Source organism: Salvelinus alpinus, chromosome 19 (assembly GCF_045679555.1).
Source record: "Salvelinus alpinus chromosome 19, SLU_Salpinus.1, whole genome shotgun sequence".
Taxonomy (NCBI): domain Eukaryota; kingdom Metazoa; phylum Chordata; class Actinopteri; order Salmoniformes; family Salmonidae; genus Salvelinus; species Salvelinus alpinus.
Window position 1 is genome coordinate 18,824,035 of NC_092104.1, and position 20,370 is coordinate 18,844,404.

Below are 20,370 nucleotides of genomic sequence, written 5' to 3' on the forward strand. Positions count from 1 at the left end.
TATTACTCATCTCCATGTCAGTAGTTAGTAGTTATTACTCATCTCCATGTCAGTAGTCTGTTAGTAGTTATTACTCATCTCCATGTCAGTAGTCTGTTAGTAGTTATTACTCATCTCCATGTCAGTAGTATGTTAGTAGTTATTACTCATCTCCATGTCAGTAGTCTGTTAGTAGTTATTACTCATCTCCATGTCAGTAGTATGTTAGTAGTTATTACTCATCTCCATGTCAGTAGTTAGTAGTTATTACTCATCTCCATGTCAGTAGTCTGTTAGTAGTTATTACTCATCTCCATGTCAGTAGTTAGTAGTTATTACTCATCACCATGTCAGTAGTATGTTAGTAGTTATTACTCATCTCCATGTCAGTAGTCTGTTAGTAGTTATTACTCATCTCCATGTCAGTAGTTAGTGGTTATTACTCATCACCATGTCAGTAGTCTGTTAGTAGTTATTACTCATCTCCATGTCAGTAGTCTGTTAGTAGTTATTACTCATCTCCATGTCAGTAGTTAGTGGTTATTACTCATCTCCATGTCAGTAGTCTGTTAGTAGTTATTACTCATCTCCATGTCAGTAGTTAGTAGTTATTACTCATCTCCATGTCAGTAGTCTGTTAGTAGTTATTACTCATCTCCATGTCAGTAGTCTGTTAGTAGTTATTACTCATCTCCATGTCAGTAGTTAGTAGTTATTACTCATCTCCATGTCAGTAGTCTGTTAGTAGTTATTACTCATCTCCATGTCAGTAGTTAGTAGTTATTACTCATCTCCATGTCAGTAGTATGTTAGTAGTTATTACTCATCTCCATGTCAGTAGTTAGTAGTTATTACTCATCTCCATGTCAGTAGTATGTTAGTAGTTATTACTCATCTCCATGTCAGTAGTTAGTAGTTATTACTCATCTCCATGTCAGTAGTCTGTTAGTAGTTATTACTCATCTCCATGTCAGTAGTATGTTAGTAGTTATTACTCATCTCCATGTCAGTAGTCTGTTAGTAGTTATTACTCATCTCCATGTCAGTAGTCTGTTAGTAGTTATTACTCATCTCCATGTCAGTAGTTAGTAGTTATTACTCATCTCCATGTCAGTAGTCTGTTAGTAGTTATTACTCATCTCCATGTCAGTAGTTAGTAGTTATTACTCATCTCCATGTCAGTAGTTAGTAGTTATTACTCATCTCCATGTCAGTAGTCTGTTAGTAGTTATTACTCATCTCCATGTCAGTAGTCTGTTAGTAGTTATTACTCATCTCCATGTCAGTAGTCTTTTAGTAGTTATTACTCATCTCCATGTCAGTAGTCTGTTAGTAGTTATTACTCATCTCCATGTCAGTAGTTAGTGGTTATTACTCATCTCCATGTCAGTAGTCTGTTAGTAGTTATTACTCATCTCCATGTCAGTAGTTAGTAGTTATTACTCATCTCCATGTCAGTAGTCTGTTAGTAGTTATTACTCATCTCCATGTCAGTAGTCTGTTAGTAGTTATTACTCATCTCCATGTCAGTAGTTAGTAGTTATTACTCATCTCCATGTCAGTAGTTAGTAATTATTACTCATCTCCATGTCAGTAGTCTGTTAGTAGTTATTACTCATCTCCATGTCAGTAGTTAGTAGTTATTACTCATCTCCATGTCAGTAGTTAGTAGTTATTACTCATCTCCATGTCAGTAGTTAGTAGTTATTACTCATCTCCATGTCAGTAGTTAGTAGTTATTACTCATCTCCATGTCAGTAGTTAGTGGTTATTACTCATCTCCATGTCAGTAGTCTGTTAGTAGTTATTACTCATCTCCATGTCAGTAGTCTGTTAGTAGTTATTACTCATCTCCATGTCAGTAGTCTGTTAGTAGTTATTACTCATCTCCATGTCAGTAGTTAGTAGTTATTACTCATCTCCATGTCAGTAGTCTGTTAGTAGTTATTACTCATCTCCATGTCAGTAGTTAGTAGTTATTACTCATCTCCATGTCAGTAGTCTGTTAGTAGTTATTACTCATCTCCATGTCAGTAGTTAGTAGTTATTACTCATCTCCATGTCAGTAGTTAGTAGTTATTACTCATCTCCATGTCAGTAGTCTGTTAGTAGTTATTACTCATCTCCATGTCAGTAGTTAGTGGTTATTACTCATCTCCATGTCAGTAGTCTGTTAGTAGTTATTACTCATCTCCATGTCAGTAGTTAGTAGTTATTACTCATCTCCATGTCAGTAGTTAGTAGTTATTACTCATCTCCATGTCAGTAGTCTGTTAGTAGTTATTACTCATCTCCATGTCAGTAGTTAGTGGTTATTACTCATCTCCATGTCAGTAGTTAGTAGTTATTACTCATCTCCATGTCAGTAGTCTGTTAGTAGTTATTACTCATCTCCATGTCAGTAGTCTGTTAGTAGTTATTACTCATCTCCATGTCAGTAGTCTGTTAGTAGTTATTACTCATCTCCATGTCAGTAGTTAGTAGTTATTACTCATCTCCATGTCAGTAGTCTGTTAGTAGTTATTACTCATCTCCATGTCAGTAGTTAGTAGTTATTACTCATCTCCATGTCAGTAGTTAGTAGTTATTACTCATCTCCATGTCAGTAGTTAGTAGTTATTACTCATCTCCATGTCAGTAGTTAGTAGTTATTACTCATCTCCATGTCAGTAGTCTGTTAGTAGTTATTACTCATCTCCATGTCAGTAGTCTGTTAGTAGTTATTACTCATCTCCATGTCAGTAGTATGTTAGTGGTTATTACTCATCTCCATGTCAGTAGTCTGTTAGTAGTTATTACTCATCTCCATGTCAGTAGTTAGTAGTTATTACTCATCTCCATGTCAGTAGTTAGTAGTTATTACTCATCTCCATGTCAGTAGTTAGTGGTTATTACTCATATTACTCATGCTCCCTAAGCTACAACTCCTATGGAGGAGCCCTCTAATATGGTCAGTTTTCTAAGTACGTTTGTGAAATATTTTCTTGGTCTTCATTTTATTTGCCCTCCCAGAAATACAGATATCATTTTCTTTCTCCGCCGACAGGTGACTTTCACTTCTACCTCCTTTTTAGTTTTTTCAAATCTGAAGACATTTGCCGTTGTAGTTTTTCTTTAAAGTTCCTTTTTAAAGGGTGGATAAAAATGGCAAGTAATGATGACGAAGGTTTGCACACATTTCTAAACTAAATACACCTTTAAACAACACACCCGATGAAAGGTGGCAGTGTCCTGTCTGAATCTAGGCTTTTAAAAAAGTGGCAGGAGTTTTTTTTTTAATAAAGCAAGTTCTGAAGTGGAGACTGGAGAGGCCGTCTCAGAGAACTGGACCTCTTCAGTCCGGCAGGCTGTTTGTTTTGGCAGGGAGGTGCGGTCTGCTTGACCGACACCTCTCCCCCTCAGACCCAGCCTCTACAACCAGTCCTATACCTCAGACCCAGTCCTATACCTCAGACCCAGTCCTGTACCTCAGACCCAGTCCTATACCTCAGACCCAGCCTCTACACCCAGTCCTATACCTCAGACCCAGTCCTATACCTCAGACCCAGTCCTATACCTCAGACCCAGTCCTATACCTCACACCCAGTCCTATGCCTCAGACCCAGTCCTATACCTCAGACCCAGTCCTATACCTCAGACCCAGTCCTATACCTCAGACCCAGTCCTATACCTCAGACCCAGTCCTATACCTCAGACCCAGTCCTATACCTCAGACCCAGTCCTATACCTCAGACCCAGTCCTATACCTCAGACCCAGTCCTATACCTCAGACCCAGTCCTATACCACCAATACCTCCCAACACCACAATACATCACAGTCCCACCAATACCTCCCAACACCACAGTACATCACAGTCCCACCAATACCTCCCAACACCACAGTACATCACAGTCCCACCAATACCTCCCAACACCACAGTACATCACAGTCCCACCAATACCTCCCAACACCACAGTACATCACAGTCCCACCAATACCTCCCAACACCACAGTACTGTACATGACAGTCCCACCAATACCGCCCAACACCACAGTACATCACAGTCCCACCAATACCTCCCAACACCACAGTACATCACAGTCCCACCAATACCTCCCAACACCACAGTACATCACAGTCCCACCAATACCTCTCAACACCACAGTACATCACAGTCCCACCAATACCTCCCAACACCACAGTACATCACAGTCCCACCAATACCTCCCAACACCACAGTACATCACAGTCCCACCAATACCTCCCAACACCACAGTACATCACAGTCCCACCAATACCTCCCAACACCACAGTACATCACAGTCCCACCAATACCTCCCAACACCACAGTACATCACAGTCCCACCAATACCTCCCAACACCACAGTACATCACAGTCCCACCAATACCTCCCAACACCACAGTACATCACAGTCCCACCAATACCTCCCAACACCACAGTACATCACAGTCCCAACGATACTGTTGGAACTCCACAGCAGAAAATACGTGAATCTTGTTTCTATGCTACCAATTACAGTTATTTTAGCTTGTGGTTTGTGCGTGCCTTTATGCAGATGGATATATAAAATGTTTAGCTAGTGTCTGGAGTAATGATATGGATTTAATATTTGTTCTCAAAACTCAAATTAGCATCAGAATTCGTCCTTATATGTGACTCACCACCTGGATTCGGTCTTATGTAGCAACATTTTAATTTCTGTTGTTTTACATCGGATAAAAGTAGAGACTCAGAGCTACAAAATGGTATATCATACACTGCATTTGAGGAAACAATCGGAAAGTAATTCTGCTTTGAAAGTTGATCAACTTGTAAACTTACTTTTGAGAAAACCGTCTCAATGTTTTGGTACTACTATTGGAGAGCTCTTCTTTGTTTACACCCATTCAACATTGTTCACACCCTCTTAAGCCTTAGCCCCATCCATCTCTTTAAGGGTTGATCCGAGCGTTGTGTACTAACCTGCCAGCTACTTCCACACACAAATGAGAGAACAGCTCACTGAACATTACTCGCCCTAGCAGAGCTGGTTAGGCTGTTGTGTTGGTGACTGCAACTGTGCTGTCAGATTGTCTGTTTGTAAATTGAGAGCTTTTCGCGTTCAGAGCGCACACTGGACTCCCTGGCCAAAATAAGTATGGTTGTTCCGAAGGCTCTGACCTCACAATGAAAGAAGCACCCAAGCTAGCTGACTAACATTGGCTAGCTACTTCCAGGCGCATAATGAGAGAACACCCCACCCAGAGCTGTTTAGGCTCATGTTATCCAGAGCATTGGTGACTGTAACAGCGCTGCTGGCAACAATTTAATTATGCTTTGTTGCCGTTTACTGACACCAGACATATTCAACTGGTGTTGAGCTTTCAAAAATTCCTCAGTGATTCTGCGCTCTGGCACACTAAGACAAGAGTATTTTGTTAAGAAATGTAGCTAGATAGCCAGCTCGGTAAACAATGAATCCCAACGCATGACGTAACATTAGGTAGCGAGCCAGCCAGTTAACGTCAGCTAGCTAGCTAACAGTACACTAACTTGAAATGAAAATGCTTTGTCAAAATTAGAGTGGGGTCTTTTGTTAAGACATGTATCTAGCTAGCTAAACAATGGACCATAATCACAACGCATGACGTTACTACCCTACTTGAATCTGCAGGTAGCTAACCAACCAGGTTCTATGTCTATAACTAGTCAAGAAAATGTGTCTCCGATACAAAGAATAAGATCATACACAACATTAGCTAGCAACCCAGCCAGCTAAATCTGTAATATCTGAAATTGTAGCTAGCTAGACTATCTTAGCAGTATACATCATGTTTGGACGTGTCTTCTGTCTGAAGCCATGCATGGTTGCCCTTACTAGTTTGACGATGTAATCCATACTGGTGTTTTCTACATCTCCTTAGCTATCATACTCGAATTCCACTGATTTAAAAACTCAGTCCTCCAGAAAGTGGAGAGCATACACATAACGTTAGCTAGCGAGCCAGCAAGACACTTTAACTTGACATTAGGTTCATGCAGTTTTACTACGCGATACATTTTTTTTCAAGCCGCGTTTGAGACGATTACCTAGACATACTGACCAGCTCCAAAAGACAGATGTGTGCTATATGGCAGATCAATACAAAGTAATCTCTCGGCATGTCCAGCCCACTCATTTTCTCATTATCTCATTATATCAGCCAATCATGGCTAGCGGGAAGGTTACTCCCTTTTTCTGTGGCTAAACCATCTAGGCTCGTAATTTAACTATTTTATTCTTATTTACAGATGGCATACAAGTTTGATATTAAGGCACATGAAAGTTCACGTTCGAGAAGGCATTTTGATAAAAAAAAAGATTTATGTTCAAACAGGTCTCCTGTGATGTCGTGACTTGCGACATATGCCTAGTTTCCTGAATCGGGTCACATTAAGCATATCAAAAGCATATCAAGTTCCTGATACCTGGACGTCAGTCAACAGCATATGCATCGTATGTGCTGAGAAAAATACTATGTAGGCCTACTGTCATTTGTCTTCATATAGAGAAAACGTTTTTGGAAAAATGTCCTCTGGTCTGATGAAACAAAAATAGAACTGTTTGGCCATAATGACCATCGTTATGTTTGGAGGAAAAAGGGGGAAGCTTGCAAGCCGAAGAACACCATCCCAACTGTGAAGCACAGGGGTGGCAGCATTATGTTGTAGGGGTGCTTTGCTGCAGGAGGGACTGGTGCACTTCACAAAATAGATGGCATCATGTGGAAGGACAATTATGTGGATATTTTGAAGCAACATCTCAAGACATCAGTCAGGAAGTTAAAGCTTGGTCACAAATGGGTCTTCCAAATGGACAATGACCCCAAGCATACTTCCAAAGTTGTGACAAAATGGCTTAAGGACAACAAAGTCAAGGTATTGGAGTGGACATCACAAAGTCCTGATCTCAATCCTATAGAAAATTTGTGGGCAGAACTGAAAAATGTGTGTGCGAGCAAGGAGCCCTACAAACCTGACTCAGTTGCACCAGCTCTGTCAGGATGGGCCAAAATTCACCCAACTTATTGTGGGAAGCTTGTGGAAAGCTGCCCGACATATTTAACCCAAGTTAAACAATTTAAATGCACTGCTACCAAATACTAATTGAGTGTATGTAAACTTCTGACCAACTGGAAATGTGATGAAATAAATAAAAGTTGAAATAAATAATTCTCTCTACTATTATTCTGACATTTCTCGTTCTTAAAATAAAGTGGTGATCCTAAGTGACCTAAGACAGGGAATTTGAACTAGAATTAAATGTCAGGAATTGTGAAAAACTGAGTTTAAATGTATTTGGCTAAGGTGTATGTAAACTTCTGACTTCAACTGTATATATATATATATTTTTTTTTAAATTTATTTAACCTTTATTTAACCCTGTAGGCTAGTTGAGAACAAGTTCTCATTTACAACTGCGACCTGGCCAAGATAAAGCAAAGCAGTGCGACACAAACAACAACACAGAGTTACACATGGCCCTAGTCGGCTGGCCCTCGCTACATGTTCGTCGTCAGACCCACTGGCTCCAGGTCATCTACATGTCTATGCTAGGTAAAGTGCCGCCTTATCTCAGTTCACTGGTCACGATGGCTACACCCACCCGTAGCATGCGCTCCAGCAGGTGTATCTCACTGATCATCCCTAAAGCCAAAACCTCATTTGGACGCCTTTCCTTCCAGTTCTCTGCTGCCTGCGACTGGAACGAATTGCAAAAATCTCTGAAGTTGGAGACTTTTATCTCCCTCAACAACTTTAAACATCTGCTATCCGAGCAGCTAACTAATCGCTGCAGCTATACATAGTCCATCGGTATATAGCCCACCCAATTTACCTACCTCACCCCCATACTGCTTTTATTTATTTACTTTTCTGCTCTTTTGCACACCAGTATCTCTACTTGCACATGATCATCTGATGATTTATCACTCCAGTGTTAATCTGCTAAATTGTAATTATTCGATTTATTGCCTACCTCCTCATGCCTTTTGCACACATTGTATATAGATTCTCTTTTTTCTACCATGTTATTGACTTGTTTATTGTTTACTCCATGTGTAACTCTGTTGTCTGTTCACACTGCTATGCTTTATCTTGGCCAGGTCGCAGTTGCAAATGAGAACTTGTTCTCAACTAGCCTACCTGGTTAAATAAAGGTGAAATAAAATAAAATAAATGGAATAAACAAACATACAGTCAATAATAAAATTGAAAAAGTCTCTACAGTGTGTGCAAATGAGGTAGGATAAGGGAGGTAAGGCAATAAATAGACCATAGTGGCGAAATAATTACAATTTAGCAATTAAACACGGAAGTGATAGATGTTCAGAAGATGACTGTGCAAGTAGAGATACTGGGGTGCAATGGAGCAAAATAAATAACAGTATGGGGATGAGGTAGTTGGATGGGCTATTTACAGATGGGCTATGTACAGGTCCAGTGATCTGTGAGCTGCTCTGACAGCTAGTGCTTAAAGCTAGTGAGGGAGATATGAGTCTTCAGCTTCAGTGATTTTTGCAGTTCGTTCCAGTCATTGGCAGCAGAGAACTGGAAGGAAAGGCGGCCAAATGAGGAATTGGCTTTGGGGGTGACCAGTGAAATATACCTGCTGGAGCGCGTGCTACGGGTGGGTGCTGCTATGGTGACCAGTGAGCTGAGATAAGGCAGAGCTTTACCTAGCAAATACTTCTAGATGTTCTGGAGCCAGTGGGCTTGGCGATATAGTATCTGTAACATATTTTGGTATGTAATTTGTCTGCATCTTAACTTCTTAAAGTGGCAATCAGAAGTAGAAACAATTACAACGTGTCTCCCTGCTCCTCTTTCAGTAAAAAGCTGAGGGATGGGGCTGGAGAAATGTAACCACTCTCAAGTTCATAGACAGGGCTATAGATACAAGGACTGACCATCCATGATATCAAAATCGTAATCCTGTTTCTGTGATCTATTTCCACTGTCATGTACCCAGTTCGCTTTGGATAAAGTCTATATTATTAAAGTCTACTTTGATTCTGCCAACTAGCTGCCCAATGTAGTTACCATTCCTTTCCAATGGATAGCAGCCAATGTTAATTGAAGTCACTACTCTAGCAACATGGACACGGGGTTAGTGCACGTTGAAAGTAGTTTTATCTTCAAAGCAAGTTTATCTGGTTACGCTTGAACCTGTTATACATAAGGTGCAGGCATTAGGTCTATGTCTTGAAAAAAAGGACAGCAGGCTAGATTTACTAAGTGAACTGGTTTTATTCAAACTCAAACCATATGTAAATGCCTTTGCTTCTGGGTATGCACACTTTATGGAAGATAATACACACGCAGGGATGACATGCCGTACACCTCGTCTAATTCTCCCTTGTGCCCATAGGGTGAACTGGCGATAAACTGCCAGCCTGTATGCTCTGCAAACAAAATCATAAGAAAAGTTAGTCTGATACCGAAACTAAATATATGAGCACGCCCCATTATTGGTTAGAATGAGATTTCATGAATCATGATGCTGTCTCTAGCCATTATCTGCCAGCCTGTATTGAGGGGCTCCTGAGTGGCGCAGCGGTCAAAGGAACTGCTAGAGGCGTCACTACAGACCCTGGTACGATTCCAGGCTGTATCATAACCGACTGTGATTGGGAGTCCCATAGGGCGGTGCACAATTGGCCCAGCGTCGTTAGGGTTTGGCCAGGGTAGGCCGCCATTGTAAATAAGAATGTGTTCTTAACTGACTTGCCTAGTTAAATAAAGATTTAAAAAAAATTATCTGACAGCATCCCCACTAACAGCAGTTTGTGTTTGGCTACGCTGAACCTCTAGCTGAGGTGTTTCAGGCAGCATGTCTGTGTTGTTACTGCTACGAGAACTCTTTGAACTGGGGCAACGATCGGCTCAAACATGAATGGCTTCAGTAGGTTTATTGGCTCCCTAACTAATATTATTTCATTCTCTGTAATAAACTCATTCTCTGATTCGCAGCTACTCTGTAAATTCAGCCATTTTTTGGGAGTTCCAAAATGTTCTCTCCTGTCAGTGATGCAACAATGCCAATATGGCGATTTACAGTTAGCTGGCGTTCTAAATCCTAGTGTTTCCATTACCCTTTAAGACCACACCTCTGTTACCTGATTTCACAGATGATAATGCCCTTTTAGCATAAGAGCTGTTTGAAAAGACTGCCTGAAATGTCAGCCTGTTTTGGTAGAATGGAGTTTTGGCCTGCCTGGTGACATCAGCAGGAGGTAAATTAGTTAATAGACCAATAAGAAATAGTTCTAAATGCCTCTACCAATAACAAGTTTTCAGTTTTCCCTTCTCGACTCAGACCACTCCCTGGGCAGCTCGCGGCTGGGTTTCCCTTTGTAGTCTGTAATAGTTTTCATGCCCTGCCACATCCGACGAGCGTCAGAGCCGGTGTAGTAGGATGCAATCTTAATCCTGTATTGCCGCTTTACCTGTTTGATGGTTCGTCTGAGGGCGTAGAGGGATTTCTTATGTGTCCGGATTATTGTCCTGCTCCCTGAAAGCGGCATCTCTAACCTTTAGCTCGATGTGGATGTTGCCTGTAATCCATGGCTTCTGGTTGGGTGGTATACTCCTCAATGCCATTGGATGAGTCGCGGAACATATTCAAGTATGTGCAAAACAGTCCTGTAGCTTCCGCATCATCTGACCATTTGGAGCACCATTGTTTTGGATGAGTATTTTCTTGTTTGCTTACAGCTGGTTGAGTGTGGTCTTAGTGCCAGCATCGGTTTTTAGTGGTAAATAGACGGCTACAAATAATATAGATGAGAACTCGATTGGTAGATAGTGTGGTCTACAGCTTATCATAAGGTACTCTACCTCAGGCGAGCAATACCTCAATACCTCTGGACTTATTTAATATTAGACATCGCGCACCAGCTGTTATTGACAAATAGACACACATCCCCACCCCTCATCTTACCAGATGTTTCTTGCATGTAAAATCCCGCCAGCTCTATATTATCCATATCGTCGTTCAGCCATGACTTTGTGAAACATAAGATATTACAGTTTTTAATGTCCTGTTGGTAGGATAGTCTTGGTCGTATATCATCCATTTTGTTCTTCAATGATTGCACGTTGGCCAGTAGAACGGATGGTAGTGGAGGTTTACTCACTCACCTACGAATTCTCAGAAGGCAGCCCGACTTCCGTCCCCTTTTTCTCCGTCTTTTCTACATGCAAATGACGGGGATTTGGCCCGTTCCCGAGAAAGCAGTATATCCTTTGCGTCGGACTTTTTAAAGAAAAAATCTTTGTTCAATTCGAGGTGAGTAATCGCTGTTCTGATGTCCAGAAGTTATTTTCGGTCATAAGAAACGGGAGCAGCAACATTATTATAAAATAAGTAAAAAAAGCAAGTTACAAACAACGTGAAAAAATGAACAAAATAGCACAGTTGGTTAGGAGCCCTTTAAACGGCAGCCATCTGGCAGTCCAACGGACGCATTTGGGTTTGGTGGAAATCAGGAGAACGCTACCTGCCCCAATGCATAGTGCCAGCTGCAATGTTTGGTGGAGGAAGAATAATGGTCTGGGTCTGTTTTTCATGGTTCGGGCACCTTAGTTCCAGTGGAGGGACATCTTAGCGCTACAGCATACAATCACATTCTAGACGATTCTGTGTTTCCAACTTTATGCCAACAGTTTGGGGAAGGCCCTTTCCTGTTTCAGCATGGCAATGCCCCCATGCACAAAGTGAGGTCCAAACAGAAATGGTTTGTCGAGATCCGTGTGGAAGAACTTGACTGGCCTGCAGGGAGCCCTAACCTCAACCCCATCTAACACCTTTGGGATGAATTGTGACTCCGACTGTGAGCCAGGCCTAATCACCCAACATCAGTGCCCAACCTCACTAATGCTCTTGTGGCTGAATGGAAGCAAGTCCCCGCAGCAATGTTCCAACATCTAGTAGAAAGCCTTCCCAGAAGAGTGGAGGCTGTTATGGCAGCAAAGAGGGGAACAACTCCATATTAATGCCCATGATTTTGGAATGGGATGTTGGACGAGCAGGTGTCCACATACTTATGGTCATGTAGTGTACGTACATGAAAGCAGGGAAAAGTGACTAGGCATCAGGATATATATTAATAAGGTATTTGAGGTAGATATGTACATGAAGGCAGGGTAAATACGTGAAGTCAGGGTAAAGTGATTAGGCGTCAGGATAGATAATAATAAGGTAATTGAGGTAGATATGTACATGAAGGCAGGGTGTAGTGACTGGGGATCAGGATAGATAATAATAAGGTATTTGAGGTAGATATGTACATGAAGGCAGGGTAAAGTGACTAGGCGTCAGGATAGATAATAATAAGGTATTTGAGGTGGATATGTACATGAAGGCAGGGTAAAGTGACTAGGCGTCAGGGTAGATAATAATAAGGTATTTGAGGTGGATATGTACATGAAGGCAGGGTAAAGTGACTAGGCGTCAGGGTAGATAATAATAAGGTATTTGAGGTAGATATGTACATGAAGGCAGGGTAAAGTGACTAGGCGTCAGGATAGATAATAATAAGGTATTTGAGGTGGATATGTACATGAAGGCAGGGTAAAGTGACTAGGCGTCAGGGTAGATAATAATAAGGTATTTGAGGTGGATATGTACATGAAGGCAGGGTAAAGTGACTAGGCGTCAGGGTAGATAATAATAAGGTATTTGAGGTGGATATGTACATGAAGGCAGGGTAAAGTGACTAGTCATCAGTATAGATAATAATAAGGTATTTGGGGTAGATATGTACATGAAGGCAGGGTAAAGTGACTAGGCGTCAGGGTAGATAATAATAAGGTATTTGAGGTAGATATGTACATGAAGGCAGGGTAAAGTGACTAGGTGTCAGGATAGATAATAATAAGGTATTTGAGGTGGATATGTACATGAAGGCAGGGTAAAGTGACTAGTCATCAGTATAGATAATAATAAGGTATTTGGGGTAGATATGTACATGAAGGCAGGGTAAAGTGACTAGGCGTCAGGGTAGATAATAATAAGGTATTTGAGGTAGATATGTACATGAAGGCAGGGTAAAGTGACTAGGTGTCAGGATAGATAATAATAAGGTATTTGAGGTGGATATGTACATGAAGGCAGGGTAAAGTGACTAGGCGTCAGGATAGATAATAATAAGGTATTTGAGGTGGATATGTACATGAAGGCAGGGTAAAGTGACTAGGCGTCAGGATAGATAATAATAAGGTATTTGAGGTGGATATGTACATGAAGGCAGGGTAAAATGACTAGGCATCAGGATAGATAATAGTACAAGTCAAATAACTCAGTAGCAGCAGCAGATGATGAGTGTAAAAGTGTGTGTAATGTGTGTACCTCTCTAGGGTACGTGAGACGTTAGCGTCCCACCTCTTCAACAGCCAGTGAAACTGCTGGGCGCCAAATTCAAATACAGAAATACTCATTATAAAAATTCAGAAAACAAAACATATTTTACATAGGTTCAAAGATGAACTTCTTGTGAATCCAATCACGGTGTCAGATTTTAAAAATGCTTAACGGCGAAAGCATAACTTACGATTATTTGAGAACATAGCCCACTAGACAAATCATTACAAACAGTAACCAGCCAAGTAGAGCAGTTACACAAGTCAGAAATAGAGATAAAATTAATCCCTTACCTTTGATGATCTTCATATGGTTGCTCTCAGCAGACATTCATTTACTCAATAAATGTTCCTTTTGTTCGATAAAGTTTCTTTATATCCAAAAACCTCAGTTTTGTTGCCGCGTTTTCTTCAGTAATCCACAGGATCCACAAAAATCCAAATTGTATCCGTAAAGTTCATAGAAACATGTCAAACGATGTTTATATTCAATCCTCAGGTTGTTTTTAGCCTAAATAATCGATAATATTTCAACCGGACAATAACGTCGTCAATTTAAAAGGTAAACAAGAAAGGCACTCTCTCGGTCTCGCGCATGAAAAAGCTCTGTGACACTTTAGGGTCCACTCATTCAGACTGCTCTTACTTCCTCATTTTTCAGAATACAAGCCTGAAACAATTTCTAATGACTGTTGACATCTGGAATGGAAGGCATAGAAACTGCAATTTGAGTCCTAAGTAAATGGATACTGTAATGGCATTTTCGCCTGCCAAATCAGTTCTGTTATACTCAGACACTATTTTAACAGTTTTGTAAGTTATATGCATATCATATCTTCTGGGCCCGAGAAGCAGGCAGTTTAATTTGGGCATGCATTTCATCCAAAATTCCGAATGCTGCCCCCTACCCTAGAGAAGTTTTAAGCAATGCAGTTAACCCCCAACAACAGCAACTGCTCCCCGGGCGCCGATGACATTGACGTTGATTAAGGCAGCCTCCCGCACCTCTCTGATTCAAAGGGGTTGTGTTAAATGTGTTAGAAACTTTTCATTTGAATGCATTCAGTTTTGCAAATGACTAGGTATCCCTTTTATTTCCATTCCCAATTTGCATCACTTCTGAAGAATCACCCATTTGGCCATATATATATTCTCTCTGACTCTTTTCCCGCTCTCTCTCCAGGCTGGTATGATCCGGACAGACTCAGATGAGTACTTCATTGAGCCGTTGGAGAGAGGGACTCAGGAACATGAGGACCAGGGCAGAGTCCATGTTGTCTACAGGAGATCTGCTGTTCTACATGCCCCCTCTGACATCTCACTGGACTACCAACTGGAAGGTAAGCTGTGTGTGATATATACACTGCTCCAAAAAATAAAGGGAACACTTAAACAACACAATGTAACTCCAAGTCAATCACACTTCTGTGAAATCAAACTGTCCACTTAGGAAGCAACACTGATTGACAATAAATTTCACATGCTGTTGTGCAAATGGAATAGACAACAGGTGGAAATTATAGGCAATTAGCAAGACACCCCCAATAAAGGAGTGGTTCTGCAGGTGGTGACCACAGACCACTTCTCAGTTCCTATGCTTCCTGGTTGATGTTTTGGTCACTTTTGAATGCTGGCGGTGCTTTCACTCTAGTGGTAGCATGAGACGGAGTCTACAACCCACACAAGTGGCTCAGGTAGTGCAGCTCATCCAGGATGGCACATCAATGCGAGCTGTGGCAAGAAGGTTTGCTGTGTCTGTCAGCGTAGTGTCCAGAGCATGGAGGCGCTACCAGGAGACAGGCCAATACATCAGGAGACGTGGAGGAGGCCGTAGGAGGGCAACAACCCAGCAGCAGGACTGCTACCTCCGCCTTTGTGCAAGGAGGATCAGGAGGAGCACTGCCAGAGCCCTGCAAAATGACCTCCAGCAGGCCACAAATGTGCATGTGTCTGCTCAAACGGTCAGAAACAGACTCCATGAGGGTGGTATGAGGGCCCGACGTCCACAGGTGGGGGTTGTGCTTACAGCCCAACACCGTGCAGGACGTTTGACATTTGCCAGAGAACACCAAGATTGGCAAATTCGCCACTGGCGCCCTGTGCTCTTCACAGATGAAAGCAGGTTCACACTGAGCACGTGACAGACGTGACAGAGTCTGGAGACGCCGTGGAGAACGTTCTGCTGCCTGCAACATCCTCCAGCATGACCGGTTTGGTGGTGGGTCAATCATGGTGTGGGGTGGCATTTCTTTGGGGGGCCGCACAGCCCTCCATGTGCTCGCCAGAGGTAGCCTGACTGCCATTAGGTACCGAGATGAGATCCTCAGACCCCTTGTGAGACCATATGCTGGTGCGGTTGGCCCTGGGTTCCTCCTAATGCAAGACAATGCTAGACCTCATGTGGCTGGAGTGTGTCAGCAGTTCCTGCAAGAGGAAGGCATTGATGCTATAGACTGGCCCGCCCATTCCCCAGACCTGAATCCAATTGAGCACATCTGGGACATCATGTCTCGCTCCATCCGCCAAAGCCACATTGCACCACAGACTGTCCAGGAGTTGGCGGATGCTTTAGTCAAGGTCTGGGAGGAGATCCCTCAGGAGACCATCCGCCACCTCATCAGGAGCATGCCCAGGCGTTGTAGGGAGGTCATACAGGCACGTGGAGGCCACACACACTACTGAGCCTCATTTTGACTTGTTTTAAGGACATTACATCAAAGTTGGATCAGCCTGTAGTGTGGTTTTCCACTTTAATTTTGAGTGTGACTCCAAATCCAGACCTCCATGGGTTGATAAATTTGATTTCCATTGATCATTTTTGTGTGATTTTGTTGTCAGCACATTCAACTATGTAAAGAAAAAAGTATTTAATAAGAATATTTCATTCATTCAGATCTAGGATGTGTTATTTTAGTGTTCCCTTCATTTTTTTGAGCAGTGTATATACTACCATTCAAAAGTTTGGGTTCACTTAGCAATTTCCATGTTTTTGAAAGAAAAGCAAATGTTTTGTCCATTAAAATAACATCAAATTGATCAGAAATACAGTGTAGACATTGTTAATGTTGTAAATGACTATTGTAGCTGGAAACAGCTGATTCTTAATGGAATATCTACATAGACGTACAGAGGCCCATTATCAGCAACCATCACTCCTGTGTTCCAATGGCACGTTGTGTTAGCTAATCCAAGTTAATTTTAAAAGGCTAACTGATCATTAGAAAACCCGTTTGCAATTATGTTAGCACAGCTGAAAACTGTTGTCCTGATTAAAGAAGCAATAAAACTGGCCTTCTTTAGACTAGTTGAGTATCTGGTGCATCAGCATTTGTGGGTTCAATTACAGGCTCAAAATGGCCAGAAACAAAGTACTTTCTTCTGAAACTCATCAGTCTATTCTGAGAAATGAAGGCTATTACATGGAACACAGGAGTGATGGTTGCTAATAATGGGCCTCTGTACGTCTATGTAGATATTCCATTAAAAATCTGCCGTTTCCAGCTACAATAGTCATTTACAACATTAACAATGTCTACACTGTATTTCTGATTAATTTGATGTTATTTTGCAAACTTTTGATCTGTAGTGCGTGTATGTATATTGTATAATTTAGCAGACACTTTTAACCAAAGTGACTTACATTCCTGCGTGCATCATTTTTTTACGTGTGGATGGTGCCGGGAATTGAACCGGGAATTGAACCCACTACCCTGGCATAGCAGGTGTGTGTGTGTGTTTGTGTGTGTAAAACTACAGGTGAAAAGTTAATGAAGCACCCAGAGTAGTCTGCATCACTCACCTGACATCGGCTGATGTTATAATGAGTCTGTTAGCGGTATGGTAGAAGTCTGTCATGTAGATGGTTGTGAGTTGTTATCCAGCCTACTGTTCCATGTAGATGGGTGTGAATGGTTATCCAGCCTACTGGTCCATGTAGGTGGGTGTGAATGGTTAGCCAGCCTACTGGTCCATGTAGGTGGGTGTGAATGGTTATCCAGCCTACTGTTCCATGTAGATGGGTGTGAATGGTTATCCAGCCTACTGGTCCATGTAGATGGTTGTGAATGGTTAGCCAGCCTACTGTTCCATGTAGGTGGGTGTGAATGGTTATCCAGCCTACTGGTCCATGTAGATGGTTGTGAATGGTTAGCCAGCCTACTGTTCCATGTAGGTGGGTGTGAATGGTTAGCCAGCCTACTGTTACATGTAGGTGGGTGTGAATGGTTATCCAGCCTACTGGTCCATGTAGATGGTTGTGAATGGTTAGCCAGCCTACTGTTCCATGTAGATGGGTGTGAATGGTTATCCAGCCTACTGGTCCATGTAGATGGTTGTGAATGGTTAGCCAGCCTACTGTTCCATGTAGGTGGGTGTGAATGGTTATCCAGCCTACTGGTCCATGTAGATGGTTGTGAATGGTTAGCCAGCCTACTGGTCCATGTAGGTGGGTGTGAATGGTTATCCAGCCTACTGTTCCCTGTAGGTGGGTGTGAATGGTTATCCAGCCTACTGGTCCATGTAGATGGTTGTGAATGGTTAGCCAGCCTACTGTTCCATGTAGGTGGGTGTGAATGGTTATCCAGCCTACTGGTCCATGTAGATGGTTGTGAATGGTTAGCCAGCCTACTGTTCCATGTAGGTGGGTGTGAATGGTTATCCAGCCTACTGGTCCATGTAGATGGTTGTGAATGGTTAGCCAGCCTACTGTTCCATGTAGGTGGGTGTGAATGGTTATCCAGCCTACTGGTCCATGTAGATGGTTGTGAATGGTTAGCCAGCCTACTGGTCCATGTAGGTGGGTGTGAATGGTTATCCAGCCTACTGTTCCCTGTAGATGGTTGTGAATGGTTATCCAGCCTACTGGTCCATGTAGGTGGGTGTGAATGGTTATCCAGCCTACTGTTCCATGTAGATGGTTGTGAATGGTTATCCAGCCTACTGTTCCCTGTAGATGGTTGTGAATGGTTAGCCAGCCTACTGTTCCCTGTAGATGGTTGTGAATGGTTATCCAGCCTACTGTTCCCTGTAGATGGTTGTGAATGGTTAGCCAGCCTACTGTTCCCTGTAGATGGTTGTGAATGGTTATCCAGCCTACTGTTCCCTGTAGATGGTTGTGAATGGTTATCCAGCCTACTGTTCCCTGTAGATGGTTGTGAATGGTTATCCAGCCTACTGTTCCCTGTAGATGGTTGTGAATGGTTATCCAGCCTACTGTTCCCTGTAGATGGTTGTGAATGGTTAGCCAGCCTACTGTTCCCTGTAGATGGTTGTGAATGGTTATCCAGCCTACTGTTCCATGTAGATGGGTGAGTGGTTAGTGAGTGTTTAGTCAGATTACTAATCAAATCAAACTTTATTTGTCACATGCGCCGACATTGCGTAGACTTTACCGTGAAATGCTTACTTACAAGCCCTTAATGAACAGTGCAGTTCAAGAAGAGTTAAGACATTTTTTACCAAGTGGACTAAAATAAAAAGTAATAATATAAAGTAACACAATAAGAATAACAATAACGAGGCTATATACAGGGGGCACTGGTACCGAGTCAGTGTGGAGGCTATATACAGGGGTCACCGGTACCGAGTCAGTGTGGAGGCTATATACAGGGGTCACCGGTACCGAGTCAGTGTGGAGGCTATATACAGGGGTCACCGGTACTGAGTCAGTGCGGAGGCTATATACAGGGGGCACTGGTACCGAGTCAGTGTGGAGGCTATATACAGGGGTCACCGGTACCGAGTCAGTGTGGAGGCTATATACAGGGTGTTATGGTACAGAGTCAGTGTGGAGGCTATATACAGGGGTCACCGGTACCGAGTCAGTGTGGAGGCTATATACAGGGTGTTATGGTACAGAGTCAGTGTGGAGGCTATATACAGGGGTCACCGGTACCGAGTCAGTGTGGAGGCTATATACAGGGTGTTATGGTACAGAGTCAGTGTGGAGGCTATATACAGGGTGTTACGGTACAGAGTCAGTGTGGAGGCTATATACAGGGTGTTACGGTACAGAGTCAGTGTGGAGGCTATATACAGGGTGTTACGGTACAGAGTCAGTGTGGAGGCTATATACAGGGGGCACCGGTACCGAGTCAGTGTGGAGGCTATATACAGGGTGTTATGGTACAGAGTCAGTGTGGAGGCTATATACAGGGGCTACCGGTACCGAGTCAGTGTGGAGGCTATATACAGGGTGTTATGGTACAGAGTCAGTGTGGAGGCTATATACAGGGTGTTACGGTACAGAGTCAGTGTGGAGGCTATATACAGGGGTCACCGGTACCGAGTCAGTGTGGAGGCTATATACAGGGTGTTATGGTACAGAGTCAGTGTGGAGGCTATATACAGGGTGTTACGGTACAGAGTCAGTGTGGAGGCTATATACAGGGTGTTATGGTACAGAGTCAGTGTGGAGGCTATATACAGGGGGCACCGGTACCGAGTCAGTGTGGAGGCTATATACAGGGTGTTATGGTACAGAGTCAGTGTGGAGGCTATATACAGGGTGTTACGGTACAGAGTCAGTGTGTAGGCCATATACAGGGGGCACCGGTACCGAGTCAGTGTGGAGGCTATATACAGGGTGTTATGGTACAGAGTCAGTGTGGAGGCTATATACAGGGTGTTACGGTACAGAGTCAGTGTGGAGGCTATATACAGGGTGTTACGGTACAGAGTCAGTGTGGAGGCTATATACAGGGGGCACCGGTACCGAGTCAGTGTGCGGGGGTACCGGCTTGTTGAGGTAATTTGTACATGTAGTGACTATGCATAGATAATAAACAGCGAGTAGCAGCAGTGTACAAAAGGGAGGGGAGGGGTGTCAAAGTAAATTGTCTGGCGGAAATGTAATTCATTGTTCAGCAGTCTTATGGCTTGGGGGTAGAAGCTGTTGAGGAACCTTTTGGTCCTAGACTTGGTGCTCCGGTACCGCTTGCCGTGCGGTAGCAGAGAAAACAGTCTATGACTTGGGTGACTGGACTCACTGACAATTTTATGGGCTTTCCT

At 42.7% G+C, this 20,370-nt stretch overlaps 1 protein-coding gene across 3 annotated transcripts in view; it reads left to right on the plus strand.

The window, feature by feature from the left end:
• adamts3 (ADAM metallopeptidase with thrombospondin type 1 motif, 3) overlaps positions 1-20,370 on the plus strand; it is a 225,245-nt gene that overhangs the window by 72,616 nt on the left and 132,259 nt on the right. For all 3 annotated transcript variants that reach the window (XM_071352472.1, XM_071352473.1, XM_071352474.1), the window contains exon 4: positions 14,546-14,702. In XM_071352472.1, the coding sequence (XP_071208573.1) occupies positions 14,546-14,702 (157 nt within the window). The remainder of the gene's footprint in view (positions 1-14,545; positions 14,703-20,370) is intronic.